At 50.0% G+C, this 19,365-nt stretch overlaps 6 protein-coding genes across 6 annotated transcripts, besides 14 other annotated features; 1 reads left to right on the top strand and 5 right to left on the bottom strand.

Annotated features, from left to right (window-relative positions):
• Positions 1-149: 149 nt before the first annotated feature.
• PVX_003910 (phospholipase A2, putative) lies at positions 150-2,703 on the bottom strand (the record flags this gene model as incomplete). The annotated part of the gene is made up of 3 exons (XM_001612971.1): positions 150-1,188; positions 1,327-2,087; positions 2,308-2,703. The coding sequence occupies 3 exons, from the start codon at positions 2,701-2,703 to the stop codon at positions 150-152; spliced, it is 2,196 nt and encodes a 731-aa protein (XP_001613021.1).
• Positions 1,222-1,246: a microsatellite.
• A 545-nt stretch (positions 2,704-3,248) lies between the features above and the next one.
• Positions 3,249-3,295: a microsatellite.
• A 550-nt stretch (positions 3,296-3,845) lies between these two features.
• Positions 3,846-3,881: a microsatellite.
• A 615-nt stretch (positions 3,882-4,496) lies between these two features.
• On the bottom strand, positions 4,497-6,642 carry PVX_003915 (hypothetical protein, conserved; the record flags this gene model as incomplete). The annotated part of the gene is made up of 8 exons (XM_001612972.1): positions 6,275-6,642; positions 6,019-6,097; positions 5,799-5,901; positions 5,416-5,530; positions 5,161-5,249; positions 4,978-5,046; positions 4,732-4,857; positions 4,497-4,598 (listed from the first exon to the last, which is right to left on the bottom strand). The coding sequence occupies exons 1-8, from the start codon at positions 6,405-6,407 to the stop codon at positions 4,497-4,499; spliced, it is 816 nt and encodes a 271-aa protein (XP_001613022.1). The 5' UTR covers positions 6,408-6,642.
• Positions 6,643-7,072: 430 nt separating this feature from the next.
• PVX_003920 (2C-methyl-D-erythritol 2,4-cyclodiphosphate synthase, putative) lies at positions 7,073-8,061 on the top strand (the record flags this gene model as incomplete). Its single annotated transcript, XM_001612973.1, has 2 exons — positions 7,073-7,847; positions 7,973-8,061. The coding sequence occupies 2 exons, from the start codon at positions 7,073-7,075 to the stop codon at positions 8,059-8,061; spliced, it is 864 nt and encodes a 287-aa protein (XP_001613023.1).
• Positions 7,720-7,760: a microsatellite.
• Positions 7,759-7,790: a microsatellite.
• Positions 7,897-7,936: a microsatellite.
• A 380-nt stretch (positions 8,062-8,441) lies between the features above and the next one.
• Positions 8,442-8,478: a microsatellite.
• A 236-nt stretch (positions 8,479-8,714) lies between these two features.
• PVX_003925 (hypothetical protein, conserved) lies at positions 8,715-10,927 on the bottom strand (the record flags this gene model as incomplete). The annotated part of the gene is made up of 6 exons (XM_001612974.1): positions 10,606-10,927; positions 9,815-10,477; positions 9,524-9,715; positions 9,272-9,340; positions 8,954-9,171; positions 8,715-8,787 (listed from the first exon to the last, which is right to left on the bottom strand). The coding sequence occupies exons 1-6, from the start codon at positions 10,711-10,713 to the stop codon at positions 8,715-8,717; spliced, it is 1,323 nt and encodes a 440-aa protein (XP_001613024.1). The 5' UTR covers positions 10,714-10,927.
• Positions 8,986-9,019: a microsatellite.
• Positions 9,128-9,160: a microsatellite.
• Positions 10,772-10,794: a microsatellite.
• Positions 10,928-11,528: 601 nt separating the features above from the next.
• Positions 11,529-13,007, bottom strand: PVX_003930 (hypothetical protein; the record flags this gene model as incomplete). Its single annotated transcript, XM_001612975.1, has 1 exon — positions 11,529-13,007. One exon carries the CDS (start codon positions 13,005-13,007, stop codon positions 11,529-11,531), a length of 1,479 nt encoding a protein of 492 aa, XP_001613025.1.
• A 236-nt stretch (positions 13,008-13,243) lies between these two features.
• Positions 13,244-13,283: a microsatellite.
• Positions 13,284-14,030: 747 nt separating this feature from the next.
• Positions 14,031-14,053: a microsatellite.
• Positions 14,054-14,101: 48 nt separating this feature from the next.
• Positions 14,102-14,125: a microsatellite.
• Positions 14,126-14,655: 530 nt separating this feature from the next.
• Positions 14,656-19,150, bottom strand: PVX_003935 (amine transporter, putative; the record flags this gene model as incomplete). Its single annotated transcript, XM_001612976.1, has 8 exons — positions 17,148-19,150; positions 16,875-16,995; positions 16,663-16,745; positions 16,325-16,449; positions 15,893-16,214; positions 15,447-15,655; positions 14,958-15,251; positions 14,656-14,826 (listed from the first exon to the last, which is right to left on the bottom strand). Exons 1-8 carry the CDS (start codon positions 18,898-18,900, stop codon positions 14,656-14,658), a joined length of 3,078 nt encoding a protein of 1,025 aa, XP_001613026.1. The 5' UTR covers positions 18,901-19,150.
• Positions 18,793-18,815: a microsatellite.
• Positions 19,151-19,365: the final 215 nt, after the last annotated feature.

Genomic DNA, 19,365 nt, shown 5'->3' with positions numbered 1-19,365 from the left:
TCGGAAAACAAACGGGGAGTGGCCACCGCGGACTGCGGCGCGGCGGGGGCAAATCAGACCCGGCGGGAGCAGTGGGGAGGCGGCCAACAAAAGCGACACCTCTCGAGCAGTGCCGCTTCGCTCCTACCACCTCTCGCACCGCTCCCCTCCTAGAGGTACCTGGAGCGCATGTAGTTATTGGCGAGCTTATGGGCCAGCCTCTTAATCTCGTAGAACTTCTCATCAAAGAGGTAGTCGCGCGTGGCCTTGGCGATGATATCAAAGTCCCGCACGTCCTGACTGTCAATGTCTATGTCCCCAATGTTCGGCACGTTGAAGCGGAAGTAGGTGTTCTCCCTGTCGGAGAGCCACTGCAGCACCTCTCGATGCGTTTCATTCGCTCGGGTAAGTAGGTGAGCGGAGTTAAGCAAAATCTCAAACGTAGAAGCAGACTTGCCGCTAGCCCCTGACTGAGTCAATTTCGTGGGTGACTTTCCAGTGCCAATTGAAACGAGAGTATCTAGCTCCTCCTTAATAAAGGCAGAAAGATTTTTGTTGCTTAACCTGGCACACTCTTCCAGAGCGATAAGGGCTGGGTTGCTCGCCTTGAGAGCTCCATCCACCAGGTGTATCTCCGGTTTTATGTGGAAGCCCAAATTTTTTATGTCCTCCGAACTAGGTCCTTTCAAATACGTCGGAGCAGATGCAGTAGCCCAGGCAGCTAGCCACAAAGGAACCTTATTGATCCCTTCGTAAGACTCTCCATTTATGGCATTATACTTATGGGAGTAGTTCCTCAGCAGAAACAACTTATACGGGTTATGTTTCACATCCGTTGCCGTCACGAAGCAGTAGACTCTCTTGTGGGAGGACATGAATCTGCTTCCTATCTTCTCCATAAATAAATCCTTCACATTGTTAATGTCGTAGCCTTCGAATAGAATGCCAGATATGATGTTCCTATTCCCCTCGAATATCTTTTGCATGGTGCTTGGCAACAGGTTGGTGACGTCTCTGAGCCCCATCTCTTTGAGCAGCGCCAGGGAAATCAGCCCGCCTGCGCTCGTGCCGCACACCATGTCGAAGCAGTCGATCAGCTTCACGTCGTCGTTCCCAATTTCCTTCCGGATTTCGTTTTCTATGCGGTTCAGCACGATCAGGGTGGACATGGCCAGGATGCCTCCTCCGTCCAGGGACAGGATGGACACACTATGGGGGGGAAGCGGTTGGTGTGGGGAGTGAGAAGTGGGGAGTGCGAAGCGAGGGGGAAACGATTCGCAGCTGCTTCTTATCGGCTGCTTCTTATCGGCCGCTTATCCGCCGCTCCCCGGCCGCTCATCAACTTACGGCTTCCTGAAGGGCGTGTAGGGGTCGCGCGGAATCTGGTGGTACTTCCCACAGTAGAGCAAGCCGTAACGGCACTGGATGCTCATGCCCAGGGACATGCAGGTGCTCACGTTCAAGTGCAGCATGCTGTTGGCACTCTTGTTATACATATAAACATATTTCTTTTTCTTAGAAGAGACCCTTATCTGATTTTCACTGTGGAATGTGCAGGTGAAGCTCTCCGTGTTCGTCTTGTTCTCTTCAAATAGGGCAGACTCCTTCTTCTTCTTCTTCTTCTTCCTAGGCTTCTCCCTCAATTGATCGTAGTAGCTCTTTTTTCTCCCCTTCATTTTGCTTATCTGTTTCGGGTTTCTCCTTTCTTTGGAATCGTCAAACGGGCCGTCCGTCTGCGCGAAGTTAAATTTGCAGATTTTGCTAATTTCGTCACTTAGGTTGGCGCTCTCCGTCGTCAGGGGGTCTCTCTTCGGGTTCGCGTCGCCGTCGTATTCGCCGTCGTATTCGTCTGCATCTTCGTCTGCTTCTTCGTCTGCCTCTTCGTCTGCATCTTCTTCTTCGCCGTCTTCTTCTCCTTCTCCTTCTTCTTCCTCCTCCTCCCTACGGTCGGCTACCTGCCGCTTCCGCTGCGGCTTCCCCCGAGCGGCCCTCCTGCACCGCTCCTCGGCCTTCCCCTGGGGGGCCTTCTCCTCGTCCTGCAGAATCAGCTTGTAGTTCAGCTCCACCTGCATCTTCGACAGTCCGAAGTAGATGCTGTCCCATTTGCTCTGCGGTGGGGGGGCGAACGGACGGAGTGAAGGAAGTGATGTGAAGGAAGTGAGTCATGTAAAAAAAGTGAGTCATGTAAAAAAAGTGAGTCATGTAAAGTAAGTGAGTCATGTAAAGTAAGTGAGTCATGTAAAGTAAGTGAGTGATGTAACGGAAGTGACGTGAAGAAGCGCCATGCGTAAGGGAGCCGAGGGACGCTCCTCCTGCCCCGCCACTTACATTGTTGCCATTTTCCACGTAGATGCAGTAAAACCCGGGCTTGCGCAACTGCACGGAGTGCTTATTCCCGGTGAGCTCCCCATCAAAGATATCCAGTGTCTGCTCCTTGTTCTGTGGAAACTGCAAGAAGTCATTCTCCAAGGACGCTTCACCCCCCTCAGGGTTAAAACATCTGGAGGGTTCTACATCAAAATAGTCATTTAAAATGGTAGAAGTTTCTGCCCTCAACTTACTGTATTCATTCTCTCCATTCTTTAAGTTACTATCGCTCAGTTTTTTTTTTTTTTTTTGAATCTTCCTCTTTTCCCTTTCTCCTCCATCGCTGTTCTCTTCGCCACTCAGACTATGAGAGAAAATGTCATGGTACATGTAGATCCGTTCCTCCTCATCGTTCATCCTTTGCTTGGGGGGTTAGGAAGCGATTCGGGGGGGGGGCTTCAACGGTTAAGCGATACCAGATGGGGGACTTCAACTGTTAAGCTATGCCAGATGGGTGCTACGCCGCCTGGGGGCGTCACACCAGAGAAGCGGCGAAGTTGCCGGGAAATCGCGGCGAATCTGCAGGAAAATTGCCGGGAAATCGCGGCGAATCTGCAGGAAAATTGCCGGGAAACTGCGGCGAAGTTGCAGCGCTTTCACCTCTCACTTCTGACCGCTTTCGCTATCAAAACGACATAAACTGGGTGGCACGTCCGTTTTGGTTTCAATTTGCGCTGAGGCTACTTATTTATTTTTATTTATTTTTTTATATTTTTTTTTTCCCTTTCTCTTTGCCTTCCTCCTTTATATATCATCGCTTGGCGAGCAGCGAGACGTGCTCCAGAGGCAAACAAACAAAACTATCACGGGGTTAACTGTCACGTCGATCGGATTAAGCATAGTACCGTCCAGGGGGGGGAAGCTGCAACTGCTGGCGTTAACGAAGAAAAAAAGGGGAAGTCCGCTCACGAGAGTTCGCTCTGCTGGGGAAGAGACGAGCAGCCGGGCAGTTGGCAAGAAAAAGAAGACGACGAGGAAGAGGAAGCGGGGAAAAAAAATCACCAACGCGTCGGCGAATTATCAACGAAATGGAAGCAACGCAACAGCGACGTGCCAAAAACTTAGTAGGAACGCCTCGAAGCGCGCGCGAGCAAACCTTGGAGCAATTGCGAAGAAATGAAAAAAGAAAGTGCCGCTTTCGCTTCTGTGCCAACTCGCCTGGCAGTGCGTTCCCAAGGCGACTGAACAGGGCGCCCAGGCATGTTCGGTGAGCTCGCATAAATGGTCATTCCGGTAAGGTATATACATACGTGATTGCCTCTTTTTCTTTTCCTCTTTTTTTTTTCCTCTTTTTTTTTTTTTTTTTTTCTCTCTCCCTACATTCGACTCACGCATGGGGAGGCGCCACAAAAGGGAAACACTTCAATAGTGGGGAAACTCCCCTCTCGCGAAAGAAAATGGCCCCAACCCCACACGCATCACGCGCATCACCCTCATCCCGCGCATGCATACTTTACTAGCAACAAGTCGTCACCTGGCGGATGGCCATTTTGCCTCCGAACATATCACCCCTTTTTTGTGAGCAGCCCCTCCGGGGGAATGCGCGGGGTTGGGGCTTTGCCGTACGACCACCAGGAAGTGAAAAAAAAGAAAAAAAAAAAAACCTCGTAATTGTGCCTTTCCTGCACATGGGCAAAACGAAAAGTAGCATTTAACCCAATTGAACGGGCAGCCGCATCCTCACACAAAGACGCAATGTGCGACGTCGTCGCGGAGGGGCCAACCTATTCATGCGCATGTTTATGCGTATGTCCATCTTCACCTTCATCATTTTGTCACTTTCGGGTGAGGCAAAATTTGGAGTCATATGTTAACTGGTGTGTTCTATGCGAATAAAAAAAAGACCCAACTTGGGCGTAAAAAGGAAAAAAAAAAAAAAAAAAAAAAAAAAGAATCTTTGCTCAATTTAGCTAGTTGGACAACCGAATTGGGCTCTACCCCTACGACGGGTTATTATTAAAGCGATAGGTCCTTGCTGCTGAAGGAGCAGAGGGGTTATCTGGACACCTACACGGAGGAACTCCAGGTGGATGCGCACCACACGGGGAGGCTTTTCCCTTCAAACGCGCCAATCCCTTTGCGATCACAACAGATTTGTCCCCCCCCGAAAGGAAAATTCAGAGAAGCTTCATTTCATTCTGCCTTTCCCCCTAGGCGCACGAAATCTCGTGCTTCTTCGCCATGTAGTTTTTTAACACCGTCTTTATTTCGCACCCCAGGGATCTACACGCGCATTCGGCGTAGCTGATAATCTGCACAGGTGGGGAGAGGGGGGGAAGGTTGAGATGGATACGCTTTAGGCGAATTTATACAAATGTAAAAAAGGATGCAAGATAACCCCCTCGCGGAGGAGCACACAGTCCGCTCGGAATGCCCTGCCTATACCTCGGACAACGTTTTGCTGTTAAAGGAATTCCCGGACCCGTGAAAGAAACACACTGTTCTCAGGTTCAGACAGATCCCCAGGGTTATGCTGTTAGTGTCGTATTTCCCCCCGTAGTACTTTTCCTCCTGCATAAGGGAAATAGCGTTGTGCACACATTGGGAAGAGGTTAATCAGTGGGGCGCCCAAAAAACGTTCACCGTAGACGCCGCGCACACAAGAGCGAAGGAGTCTCTCTCTCCCTTTACAGTGTTTACCAAACTGTCCACGTCCACAAGATGAAACACTCTCTTCGTGTTGGGGCAAATGATCGAATTCTTGAAGAAAAAGGGGGGGGGGGGAAATGATCATATTATCGCTAAGTCGATAAACACAGTAGTGTGTGTACGCACATTTGGTACTTCCCCTTTTTGTTTTTTTCTTCATCTTACCACATTTACGGACACGATAATGTCCCGCATTTTAATTTGGGCATTCGTCAATGCAAGCGATATGCACGTCAGGGTGGCACTCAGACAGCCTTAAAGGTTGACATAAGGTTAGGGGGAAGGTAAGAAGGTGGTATGTTTATTTTTGCGGAACAACGGTAAGGAGGTGCTTTTGCCTGGCCTCCCCACGCACATATGGCGACTTTCGCCCACAACTGCACACGTGAAGCACGCCAATTTCGCGCGCCTCCAAATTACCTCCATCGTTCTGAATGATTAGGCACTTTATGTTAATGGAGCACTGCGGGTACTGGTCCAGCAGAATGACGCTCGAAACGCATTCTATTAGCAGGTTTTTAATATTCTCATCGCTCTGTAATGGGGGGAAAAAAGAAAAAATGCAAATTAGCTAGCTGGTGTACGTTAGACCAAGCAAAAACTTATGAACGTTCAGGCAAAATTGTATATTAGAAAAAAAAAAGCAAATTAGCTAGCTGATAAACGTTAGACCAAACAAAAACTTATGAACGTTCAGGCAAAATGGTGGATTATAAAAAAAAAAAAGCAATTTAGCTAGCTAATGTACGTTAGACTGCACAAAAACGCGTGAATGCTCGCGCGAAAAGGGCTGCAAAACATACCTCGTCGTTGGCCCCATCGTCATTCATATTCAAACTTCTGATTTCCAAAAAGACCTTTCCCTTGTCGTAAGTTGCATTCTTGGAGTCGGGTTTCGGTCCGTATCTTCGAAATGGAAACGGTGGAGAAAGGTGTAGCGGAGGTAGCATGCGTGCGCGGAGAACATGTGCACAGACAATACTGATCGCAGCGCATGAGCAGCACAAAAATTTCCAATTTTACATGAGTGCCAATATTTTGGTGTTTCCCAGGGAGTAGAAACAGGACGCGTCAGAATATCCATCGGACCCCAGTTTTATGACTGAAAAGAAAAAGGAGGGGAGGAGGGGTTCGATCATATGCGGGAGAATTCATTACAGTTCAGCACACCATTTTGTGGTGGGGGCAGGCAATCTACACGATGTTTCCTTTTTTGCAAAGCTGGTGGTTTAGGCCCGCCTCTCCCAAACACATAGCATGCATGTAATAATTAATTTACACATATCCCTGATTTCATTGTTCTTGCGGTTGTTTATCCGTCTGAAGGTGCCACTCCTGCGGAACTCCTCGTCGATTTTCTCTATTTTGCTTTTGAAATTGTACGGAGGGAGGGGGGCTCTATACTTCGACATTTCCTACGACAGTTGTTTTGGGTTCAGGGGGTGAGAATAACCTGAGCAGTGATACCCTTTGGTAATTCTCACTTGTGGGGAGAATTGCGATTTTTTTTTTTTTTGCGAAGCGCTGCGTGATTTGTCATTGTAGTGGCGATTATATAGGGCTGCCGTTCGGAGTGTTGGCGCGGGTGAGCGAGGTTGTTCGGTAGTACGTATGTTTCTATGCACGTTTTTACGCAAGTTTATTCGTATGCTCCTTCCTGCATATTTTATTTTATTATTTTTTTTTATTATATCATATTTTTTTTTTTTTTTTGTGCACAAACGTGGCTAAATCGCCTGACCTGTTCATATTTTTTCCGCGCCAGTGGTGATAGCTGCTGAGATGGCAACATTTTTCCAGCTGCGCGATCCAACTTGGCAGACCTCCCCGCAGCGCAGCAGTGGCATGTGAGAAGCAGAAGTGGGAACGCCTGGCGTCATGCGACTATTTATGTGTTTTCCGTTTTGTTTGCCTTTTCTGCAAAAAAGAGTTGCCACTCCGTTGGGTGATTATCCCTCCGGGTGTTCACTCGTATACTCCCCTATTTTGTGTGTTTTTTTTTTTTTTTTTTTCTACCCAGTTCCGCTTGTTTTGCACTTCCCCATTAACATCCCCCCCTTATTGTACTAACCAAACGATGTTACCGACACGTTACACCTATGCAGTGCTGCTTCTTCCCTACGTGATTATCATTCTGCTTGCTTCATCAGACGGAAGGAGAGAAAAAAAAGGTGTCCAAAAGGAACTCGCCGGCCGGTGCTCCTTTCTTGGTCCGGGTGTGAACATACGCGAAGTGAAGATACACGGGAAGTGGAAAAAAAAAAAAAAAAAACTGCAATCAAAGCTGGACGTAAAATTGGAGTTCACCTTAAAATCGACGTCAACGGAGACGACGCCGACGACAACGGCGATAACGCCGAAGTTGGAACTGCCCCGTCCGTACGACGGGGTGAGAATAGGCCAGGGCTATGACATTCACCAGATACGGGTGGGCCCCCCGGAAGACATCGTCGCGGACACCACCGCAGACACCGCCGCGAACACCGCTGATCCCAACAAGCAGAGCTTCAAAAGGCTGACCATCGGGGGGGTGCCAGTGGAGACCATTTCCGTGCTGTCGCACAGTGATGGGGATGTCATTTTCCACGCACTAGTGGACGCCCTACTTGGCGGCATGAGTTGTTCGGACCTGGGAACCCTCTTTCCTGATGGCTCACCAAAATATAAAAATAAAAACTCACTCTCCTTTTTAAGATATGCCAGACTGCTTTTGTATAAAAGGAATTACGCCATCGCAAATGTGGACATCATCGTCATCGCGGAAGTTCCCAAGATAAGTCCCATTCGCGAGGAAATTGTTCGCAACATATCTTCTGCTCTGGGCATCTCGGAATCGCAGGTCTCCCTCAAAGGTATGGCGGCGAGCGGTGAGCGGGTGCTCACATGTAGGCTGTGTGCAAGTGTGCATACAGAAGCGCATTCACAAGTGTTGACTGCACGGGCACACATCGCCACACGCTTGCTCCCCCACGCGCAGGAAAAACTCACGAGCAGCTCGGCCCCGTCGGACAGAAAAAGGCAATCGAGTGCTTCGCAAACGCGCTCTTAATTCGAAAGCAATCATAACGAGTTTGAAAAATCGGAAAAAATAGGAAAAAAAAAAAAAAAAAAAAAAAAAAAAAAACAATAACAATAACAATAACAATAACAATAACATTTTTTCGTAAAACTTGGCAAAGGAACCTTCCCTCAACGCAGTCAATTGGGCTGCCCCGTCCCACGCGGGGAATAATAATCATCAGTTGTTCGGAGTGGGCCTCTTTTTTTTTTTTTTTTTTTTTTATTCTTTCTTTCCTTTTTGCACATTCCGGGGAGACTTCAACTTCGCTTTCTCGCTCAGGCAACGTGGTCCTAACGGTGTACTCATACGTGTGCGTGCGGATGGGGAGCAGTTTCTCGGCGTTTCGCAAATGGGTTGACAGTTCTGCACTCCATGTGTGTGGACTGCTGTTATGTGTTTTCCTTTCTGTGCCCTTTTAACTCTGTAACTTTTTTTTCCTCGTTAACTCCTTTTTGTGGTTTCCTCTTGCCTGCGAACAATTCACTGGGAGGAGGGGCCCTCCGGAGCGCAGTACTGCAGAATGGCGTACCTGAGTGGAGGGGGGGGAAAGCATTTGGGGGGGGGTTAATTCGGAGTGCCTTTCGACCCCCGTCGGATCGATTTAATATAATTTAATTTGTTTGCTTTGTTTGCTTTTTTTTCTTTCCGCCGTTTCGCATTACTCCCCGTAGTTGCACCAGTCCCGAGACTTCCGGTTCAGCTCCTCCACGACGTCTTTCTGCAGGCCACAGCTGGTCAGACGGGAAAAAATAAGAAAAAAAAAAAAATAAAATAAGAAAAAGGTGAGGGGGAAGGGGAAGCGGGAGGTGAATAGCTGGACAACTACACAATTCGCTTATGGGAGGAGGTGCGCTTCCTCCCGACGTAGGCACACATGCTGCTGGCTGGAGGACTCACCACACGGGAGACTTCAAGCACCGCAAGGCGATAAACCTGATGGGGAAATATCCCAAAACGTCCTTGTGGGGATGCCAGAAGTTGAAGCTCAGGTCGCCCAAGCACCTGCGGTAATTGGCATCCCCCTTGAAGCAGACGAAGGAGCTTCTTTTTAATTCCTCCACGAGGTCATTGGGCATCACCCAGTAGGGGAGGGGCAGGTTCCAGTAGACGTGTTCCTGCGGGGGGGAGAAGCAAATGTGATCAGCGGTGTTGCTGGCGAGGTTTGCGGCGAGCCGGTCTGCAAGTGTCATCCGCCGTGTTCTTGGCGAGCCTCACCCGGATCTTCCACTTCTGCGTCTCCAGGAACTCCTTCCACTTGGTCGCCATGAACACCGTGTTGGGGTACTTCAAAAAAAAAAAAAAAAAAAAAAAAAATAAGAAAACAGCGAAAATAAGCAAGTGACCAATCGGTGGAACCCACGCAGGGAAAGCTCCACAGGGAGAAGTGCAGTAAAACGTTTGATGAGATGCACATATATTGGCTCTTTCCTTCTTCCTCCTCCTCCTCCTCTTCCTCCCCTCCTTTACCTTATCGTCGCTGCTCAGGGATGCCAGCGCGTAGTGGATGTCCTTGGCCATGGTGTCCGAAACGAAGAGGGGGAACTTCTTCACGTGGATGTGGATTTCGTCGAAGTAGCGGCTGAGCATGTGGAGGAGGCAGAGGTCCGTGATGAACTCCAGCCCCATGTTGTCCAGGACGATGTCGAAGCGCGGCCAGTGCTGCGGTGAGGGAAGGGAAGCGGGGGAACCGATTGGGGGGTTGGTCAAATGGGGGATAATCAACTGGGGGGATAGCCAAATGGTAGGTTTGCCGCTTACCCTGGAGGTGATGTCCCTGCGGAGGGCCTGCATATCGTTGGCGAGGACCTTGTCCAAGTACATGCTGTCGTGCAGCTTCTGCACGTCGTCCGTGCCGAAGAAAAACTGCTTCTCCCGGAGAGTCTTCTTCTTTATATCCGTTTCCTCCACCCGATGTTGCTCCCCCTTGTTTTTGGTGGGGTTCCAACTCAAGTCGAATTGGTTAGACCAAAGGGAGAAATAAAAAAAAATTGCAAACACGTTTGCTTCTTCATTCTTTGAGTACAATTCTAGTAACTCCTTCGCACATGTGCATATTTTTTCTATCAATTCTTTGTTGCAATTTATGGAGTCCTTCTTTTCGTATTCAAAAAAATCATATTTCGTTTTTTCAAAATCGTATGAACAGGTCAGGTAACGGTAGAAATAATATTCATTAAATAGCCACGAGTTGTTAACAATTTTTGTGTCCGATTGGATAAAATAGGAGAGAAGGAACTCCCACACATGTTGGTCCTCCTTGCAGTGCAGCATTTCGTATGTGTGTTTGTGCCCGTTTGTAAAGAGCTCTCTGATTTTGGCTAGCTTGACGTCTATTTGGTTTTCCTTCGTGTACTCCGCGTTGTGCTCCTCCACGCCTTTCAGTATGCTCTGGGGGATCCGCCTCACGATGGTGTCGTTTTCCTGAGCGGGGTAGGGCGCCAGGGGAGGCACGTTGATGGGCGGAGAGCAGAGGAGAGGCACGCATAGGGGAGGCAAACCGATGGGCCGCGCACCCAGCGCCGCTACACTCACTACGACGCGAGCAGTACCATGGTGTTCGGCCGCTCGCACGTCAAGATGGGCGGCAGAGGTTCGTCCTCCCCCCGGAGGTAGGCAAACTCCTCCTTGAAATTGTTATAAAAGTGCCGGAAGTACATTTTGAGGGGGGAGACTACGTGCGGCTCTCTGTACAGTCACGTCGAGAGGAAGCGAAAAGGAGAAAAAAAAAAAAAAAATACTCTTCCGAATAAGTGTGTTCTCTCGAGGGTGTATATATCTGCTCGACGTTGTGGCGGATGAGCGGATGAATCGTTGGGAGGGGGCTATGCCACTTTGCAATTACCAATCTGTTTGAAGCTAAGGTACCCTTTCAAATGAGAACCTTCACTGATTTATTTTTTTTTTTTTTCTCCCCAGGGCGTGGGTGAACGATCCCCTGCCGGTGCGGCGGAGTGGTAAAGCGGCCAAGCTGGCGAGCGGCCACACCGCAACGTCGCCACTACACCGTCACACCACCGCTTTGCCGCTCCACTCCACCGCCGCACAAATGACCCGTTCGGAAAAAAAAAGCAGTATTTTTTTTTTTTTTTTTTTTTTTCCCTGGGGGACGCTCGCAAAGCGGTTTTATTAAAAATAAGTTGTCTTCAAATTCGTGCTTGCAAAGGTCGGGGAGGGAAACATGTTTTGCTCCACTTCCCGTTTGGAAGTGCGGACGGGGTGAAGAAAAAAAAAATAAACAAAAAAATGAGAAAAAAAATGAGCAAAAAAAAAAAAGAAAGCTCAACATGGGGAACGCTACACACATGTGAGTAGAAGTACGCAACTACATGCGGACGCCTGTTCGTACGTTGGGGAGTAGCTCGCGTGGCCCACCATTCTCTAAGCGGACAACGTGAGCGGAAAGATGACCGCCCGGCGCGCTATGCTCCCCCCTCCACCATCGCCAACACCGCCGCCACCCTCATCAACGCCGCTACTCTCGTGACTGGCCGCCCCCCCGCTGCACATCCACGAAGGGGACCCCGTAAGGGTAGGTAACCCCGATGTTGTACTGCTTGTGGATGGTCCCCTGAGACACATCGACCGAGGTGAAGAGGCAGCCGTCCAGCGTACTTAACCCGTTGATGTAGTAGGCCCCGTCTGGACCGCCCTCACTTCTGATTGGGTTAAAATTGTGAGGACTATAAAATCGGTTGGGCAGGTACATGGCATTTCTTTGCAACCTTCCAGACTCAGTAGCAGATGCGTTGTTCTTCCCTTCAGATTGAACTACCCCCTCGAAGGTTACTTCTTTATAACCGGGCAGCAAGCTAGCGGAGACCTTCCCTGCATCGTAGAAACTCGTCTGCTCCCGAAGTATATCCTTTGATGCGTCGTACTCCCCTTTGGTGAAATAGGGATCGGTTGGTTCTGCTGTGTACCTCTCGAGGGGTGCTTCTTTGGACGGGTCTTCCTGGTCTTCTGGTGCCTTCCCTGTAAGGTGATCTACTTGAGTGTTTTCCCCTTCGGCTCCTTTCCCGAGTGAAGATGATGCCATGACTGACTGCTTCGCTCCATCGGCGGAGTCCCCCTCTTGGCGCTTCTCCCCAGAGCCTGTCTTCTCAACGGGTAGTCCATTTGGTGAGGCTCCATTGGGGGAAGCTCCATTTGGGGAGGCTCCATTTGGGGAAGCCCCATTTTGGGAGGCCCCATTTGGGGAAGCCTCACCTTCCGCCTTGCCGCTCACCCCCTTAGACATGTTCACCCCCTTTTTTAAGGCCAAAAAATTTCGGCTAGCTTTATTTTTTTTTTTATTTTTCCCAAACTTTTCCAGTGGTGTTAGTAACTTACTCAGTTTGTAACTCTTCTTCCCTCCGGTGGCAACAGTTGGTGTGTTTAAGTTGGACGAGTAAAAACTTTTGTTTTTCTTTGGAGGTACATTTTTTTGCAAACTAGTCAAGTGGCTTTTTTTTTTTTCCTCTTGTGTGTTTGCCTTACCGTCTTGTCTTACCAACTTGCTTCCACTGTGTTTTGGCTGGGTACTTTTCTTCGCGGACCGTTGCGAGTTGCTTCCGCTGTGCGTTGTTCCTTTTAGACTTCCACCGTGTGGAGTTCCTGCCGAACTGGCGCTCCCCGCGTGCCCCTTCGAAACGAGTCTGCCCAGGAGGCCGAACTTGTGTGCGTACTGCCTCCACCCCTGTTGGTGGTTCCCATCCACCACCTCAGAAAGGGCTCCTTCCAACGCATGTAAGTTATTTCTTTTATCTGAAGGTGAGACAGAAATGTTGCTTGTCAATTTGGGACTCAGATTTTTAGATTTTTTTGCTGCGTTTCTTCCTTTCCTCTTTTCTGGAACGTCCCTTTTTAGCTTCGTTTTGTGCAGCACGTTACTGCCATGTTTTTTTGACCCACTTTGACTAGTTTCGCTATCTGACCCGGTCAGGCCCCCTCGTATCGTCACGCTCAGGTTCATTTCGTCTGTGAAGGGGTAAATTCTGTCAATTCTGCCTTCCTACCGCGCTGAGTTGTGCCGAGTTGCACCAAGGTATGCTTTGCTTTGATTTGCTGTGATGCGCTTCCTCTTTCTTCCTACTTGGGTAGGTGTGTACCTCCGGGGGCGCCACGCAAAATGGTGACTTCTTTACGCAAAAAAAAAAGAAGTCTTTACAAAGGGAACACAAGGAATGAAGCGCTCGGCTGTATATATACACGGGTGAAACGCAAACGGTACATGCATGCCAAGTGGGAACCTTCCCCGCTGTTGCGTTATATGCAGTCCCTCGTGAGTCAAACTGAATTGGAGTGATTTTCCATCATCCCCGTCTGGGACTGTGGATCGCGTTAAAAAAGGCAACACACACAAAAAAAGTGGGCAACGTAACGTGGTAAGCTCACTAAATGGAAAATATAATAACTTAAAAAAGAAAAAAAAAACTCCAAGTGTCAGCGGGACGAGCGGGAAGAAGGAATGATCCCACAGATAGATAGACTGACTTACACACAGTGGAGGAATGACCCAAGGGGTGACGGCCCATTTTAAAAAGACCATCTAGCTGTACGACTAACCATTTTCTTTTCTTTTTTTTTTTTTTTTTTTTTTTTTTTTTTCTGTCCCATTTTGCAGAAACGTTCTGACTTGTTCAGGCAAAATGTTCAAATGGGCAACTCAACGAGTGAATGCACACACACGGATGCCGCACGCACGTGGGAAGTTATGTTCTCCCTTTGGACAGTACTGACTTAATTGTGTCTTTAAAAAATGTAACAACGGGTACACATCGTAAACGTTTTTTCGCGTGAATAAGGGTGGTCTTTGCAGTGGCTAGCTCAGGGAAGGGGGACCAGACATAAGCACACGAGTGTGCTTGTACAGGTGTATACTTGCACAGGTGTATACTTGCACAGGTGTATACTTGTACAGGTGTATACTTGTACATGTACACTTGTACATATACCTACCCTCACGTCTGCGGGATGGCTACCCCCCCAGCAATAGCGCACACGCAAGTGCAAGCAGAATTTGGAAGGGAATCTGGAAGGGAACCAAACCGCGCAGTCTGTCCACTCAGCGGCTGCGATGCAGAGGCCCGTCCACAAAAATTTCCCAAAAAGGATTACCAACATGGGTCAGTTAAGTTTTTCCTTTACGGAAAGATGACCCACGCGTGATTCTCCTGCTTCCTCACGAACAAAGCGTGTGCAATTTTTTACATGGTCACTTGGCAGGCCGCTCCTCCACTGGTGTACTGTGCGAACGTCCATGCCACTGTTCAAATTAGCCACCTGGGTGACGCCCCCTCGTGGGTTATACCCCTATACTGCGCTGCCCAATTTGAAAAACGCATAAATGGAAGGAAAAAAAAAGAAAAAAAAAAAAATCTTGCGAGTTGTTTTTTTTACCCATGCATACTCGAACAGTGCGATTTAAAAAAAAAAAAAAAAAAAAAAAAGTCACGTGGACAGACAGGAATAGGCACCCCCGCCAACATTGCAACTATCGCAGCCGCTTCACTGTTCACTAGCACTGGGAGGTGACTCCCCAAATTGGCGTTCCGTTGATTGACGTTCCTTCGATTGGCGTTCCTTTGATTGGCGTTCCTTTGATTGGCTTCTTCCCACCGCTACTCCGCGGCCACCTTCTGGGCGCGCCCCTTCCCCTTTGGGGCCTCCGCGCCCGTAAATTCGCAGAAGTAGGAGAGGATGCTGAAGTTGTGGATCTCCCTGAGGGGCTTCGAGGGGAGGAGGGCGAAGTCCGCGAAGCAGTCCTCGTGGGCGCACCACTTTTCGAAAACCTGCGGAACGGGGGTGGAGGGTACAGACATGTGGCAGGTACATTACGGCATACGGTCAGGAGAGCCATCCTTCTCATAAGCACTAATCGCTGCATCGGTCCACCGCTACATCCCCTTCCCGAGCGAATTACCGTGGTGCATAGCGGGAAGATAACCAGCAGCAGTAGTGTGAACACCCAGAAGAGAATCGCGAAGACGACCCACCCCTGGGGAATGAGCTGCACCTTCTCCTTCAACTCGTTACCGTAAAACACCCCGTCTGCAAATTCTATGAAGGCGGAAAGCAAAATGGACGTCCCGATGTACTTGATGCACACGGACCAGGCCATGGAGATGTTGCCCATGAGCACGTTCCCGCTAATGATTCGCTGCAGCTCCTTGCGCAGCTCTTCGATGTTCCCGATGTAGAGGATGTACAGGGTTTGCTGCGGTGGGGGGGGAGAAGTAAAAGGGGAAGTGAAGAAGCGAAGAAGTGAAGAAGTGGAGAGGTGAAGAAGCGAAAAGGCACAGCGGGGACTTCCACCCACCCTGGTGGCAACTAGCAGCAACCGCAGAGTAAGCGGAGCGACCCTATGTGGGCTCCCCCAATCCTCCACATATCTCCCACTTTTCCCCCCTACCTTGTAAGTGAGACTGCTCAAATGTCTCTGCTTGCTCCCCTTCTTCGTTTTGATTTCCTTCTTCAGTACGCAGGTGGCGACCAGGGTGCTCACCACGAAGATGCCTACCCGCACGATGTAGAGCACGTACACGTGGTAGGGCAGGTAGTTAAAGAGGACGCTGACGGATAGGTTCAAGGCCCAGTAGGTCACGTTGAAAGAGAGGACGCCTGTCAGGGGGGGAGGAGCGACGATGTGCGAGTGAAGAGGTGCGGCTTGAAGAGGTGCGGCTTGAAGAGGTGCGGCTTGACGAGGTGCGGCTTGACGAGGTGCGGCTTGACGAGCTAATAAGCGATGCTTCACTTTTGCGCCCCTCCTTTTGACGCTGCAGAGGATACGACTCTCCTGCGCGAAAAACGTCTGGACAACTCGCCAGATGGGGTCTCTACCCCTCTCTCGAGCTTTACTCCTCCTGGTCAAACGCCGGTACTGCGAATCGATGTTGTATAGCCAACCCAAAATGATGCAAATCAAGAGGGAGACGAAGACGCGGGCATTTTCGGAAATGGTGAGGGATAAAAACCAGAGGATGTTTTTGGTATCCTTGTTGGAGATGAAGAAGGACGAGAGGAACAGGAAGAAGGAGAGAGTCAAAATGATCGTTCGCTTCTTCACATTCCTCGAGAATTTGAAGTTCCGTATGGTCATCACTAGGACTTCACACTGTATGGCTAGCGAGGCGCAGGACAGGATGGTGTACGACCCGTAGTAGAGCATGCACAGGGTTTTCTGCGGGGGGGGAAGCAAACCGAAGTGAGGAGGCACACCGAAGTGAAGGGGCACATCGAAGTGAGGAGGCACACCGAAGTGACGGGGCACACCCCTCGCGCGCCGCCCACCTCCATCCTCTGCAGGTACGTGAACCCCACGGGGAAGAGAATGAAGGAGCAGTCCTTCCTCGAAAACTCCAGCATGTCCACGAAGTTGGAGTTGATGCTGTTGGCGATGAAGCCGATGACGGCAACTGGGTGGCAGAGGGGGGGGGGGGGGGTGATCATACACATTGGGAAGAAGTCGCTCCTCGGGGTGGTTAGCAGTGTGGGGAAGTCACTCCGCGGGGTTCTTAGCAGTGTGGGGGAGTCGCTCATCAGGGTGGTACCACACCCAGTGCTGCAATGCCCCCTGCCGGCGGAGCCCCCTGAGCTCCTTCCGGCTGAGGGGCGCCGCGCGAAGCCACCTGCCGAGAAGAACATGAGGGAGGAGATGATGGAGTTCCACGTGGTGATTGCGTATCCGTCGAAGGCCAAGTTGGTTCCGATTCTGCGTTGGTAAAGAAGTGGTGGAGCGGTGAAGCGGTAAAGAAGCGTGAGGAGTGCGAAGCGTGTGTAACTTCCAATGGGGGACCACCCCGAGGAGGCAGTGCATTCCTCTTTTCTCCCCCCCCCCTACCTCGTCTTCGTCGCGAGGGACGAGTAGATCCCCATCCCGATGGACAACTCGTAGAGGGCGAAGGAGACGCACTGGGACCAGATGGACGAGTAGGTGTACAGGTAGGAGAACTTCCAGGACTCTGCGCGGGGGAGAAGTGATGAAGGGGAGAGGCGGCGTTGTGAAGCAGCCGCCAAGCGGTAGTGGCCAACGGGTAGCCACTTCTCGCCACTGGGCAGCCGCCAACCGCTTCCCGCCACTGGGCAACCGCTTCTCGCTTGCCGCTGCACCTACTGAGGACGTAGAAGTAGGCCTGCGTGGCGCTGGTCAGGTTGAACATGGTGGCGAACTGCGTGATGGAGAGGAAGCCGATGAGGAGCAGCACGAGGGCGGAGGAGAAGGCGAAGTTGGTCAGCCCCAGGAGCTGAAAAACAGTCACGAAGAAGTTGCACACAAAGAGGAAGATAAACGTGTCCTTGTCAATGTAGGAACTCCCACTGGAAAAGATGTGAGCGAAATTCTCCCCGCCATCGATGTGAAGCAATCGGTCGTAAAAGAAATTTGGCGGGAAAAATTTGTTCTGGTAAATGAGGAAGGCTTTCCCTAAGCTGTTAGGCACACAGGAGGAAATAGATTTCGAGAAGAAGCATAGCGGTCTGTACTTGTGGCATTTTATAAAATCGTTTTTGAAGCTCGCGCAGAAGTTGATCTCCTTCTGATTCAACTTCCAAGGAAGGTCCCTCTTAAAGGAGTTAATCAAATACACAAAATACTCTGCAGCAGTTCGGTAGGTATTTATGTAGCTATTAATAAGACACGTGAGGACCATCAAAAATCCAACAGATGCACACTGCTTTAGCAGTCTGTAAAAGATGAAGGGAGAGGAGGTCCTAATCAACTGGCCTATATACAATTCGAATGTGAGGATGGGGTGGCAGACGAAGCAATAGCAGATGATATAGGGGAGAACAAAAATGACTCCATGCCAGGTAGACATCAACGACCAGAAAGTTTCTATATTTCCAACACCAATGGCGATGGTTAACCCGAGGAGGAAAAGGGAGAGTCTTTCCAACCAGTACCCCTTCCTCAACTGATAATCCAACCATTTGAGCATCTTCACATTCGCTCTCTTTAAGGTCCTTGGATTTTCAAATAGGTCACTTAGCTGGGAGATGTACTCTGGGGTGTACCTCATTTTGATCAGTTGCTCTAATAGGTTGGTTCCCTCCTCATGAGACAAGTTGCTCGAATCGCTCATGCTGTTTAGCTCGCGCAGATCGTTTAGTATGTTCGTTTTGGGTTTACTCCCTCCATGGGGCATATCTGTGCGAGTCGCTGGGGGGAGACCCCCATCTGCTCCGCTTTGGGAAAGCAAGCTATCATTTTTCTTCACAATGCCAGTGGTGGCAATACTGTTGTGGGCTAACCCCGCCAATATCATTCGCCTCCTCTGCTGCGCGTCCCGCATCCCTTTTGCGGAGGACCTCCCGTCGGAGAACAACTCCAGGTACTTCTTCCTGAAGAGGACGCCTTGCTCTTTTTTCCTCTCCCGGTAGAGGTACTCATTTAGGTTCCGCTCCTGTGTGTAGTCCATCGGCTCGGGTGCCCCCCCCCCTACGTCCCCCTCTGTGCCTGCCTCTCCCTCCTGCAAATCGTCATTGTCATCTCCAAAGTATCTCCCCCGACGCAAGTTCCTCTTGATGTTAACGTAGAAGTCATTTTGGTACCTCTTCCGGATGTACCTGTTGCGGTTGCTATACAAGCTCAGGGCCTCGTTATAAATCATCTCCTGCTCGTAGCTCCTCGTGTAGTTGGACCGCTTCACATAGTCTATGTAAGAATCCATGGTGTTGCAATTATGCACGTTCGACATCTTATAGTAGGTATTACTCTCACTGTAGCAGATCGCCTCGTCGTACAGCACCGCGCGCACCTTTTTCATGCTGATGTTCTCCGGGGCCGCCGCCGCCTCTCCATTTTTGAGCTCCCCCTCCGAGGGCTCGTTGCTGCTTCTGCTGAAGCTGGACTTGAGCTTGGGGGGCATGGCGGGGAGGCGGCAACACGGCAACGCGGCAACGCGGTGGAGTGGCGAAACGTTGGAGTGGAATCCCCACGGGTGTAAGGGCAAAGGCGCGTATGTGTGCAAAGTGGGAAATTGGAAAATTGCAAAATTGGAAAAATGCTAATTTGCAAAGTTGCCCATTTGCAAAATGCCGCTTCCCCCTTTTCGTCTCGGCCCTCACCGTGCGAACAACCGAAAGGGGAAAAGGAAACTGCGGAGAATAGCAAAAGGGGAAAAAAAAAAAAAAAAGAAAAAAGTTCAAGAGCGAGAGAACGATCGATCTGTTGCACTTCAAACTAATTAGTCTCCTTTGGGGCTCCCCCGACCAGCCGCTTACCCCTCTGCGGTGCACTAACCAGCGGCTGGTCGTTAACTAGGAACGGGCTGCCAGCTCACCCGGGGGGGCAACTCCGCGGATAAGTCACCCACTTAGGAAGCGGTTAGGAA

The sequence above is a fragment of the Plasmodium vivax genome, chromosome 4 (genome assembly GCF_000002415.2).
Source record: "Plasmodium vivax chromosome 4, whole genome shotgun sequence".
NCBI classification, from domain to species: domain Eukaryota; phylum Apicomplexa; class Aconoidasida; order Haemosporida; family Plasmodiidae; genus Plasmodium; species Plasmodium vivax.
Note: the sequence above shows the minus strand (reverse complement) of the source record. Positions and strands in the feature narration are given on the sequence as shown.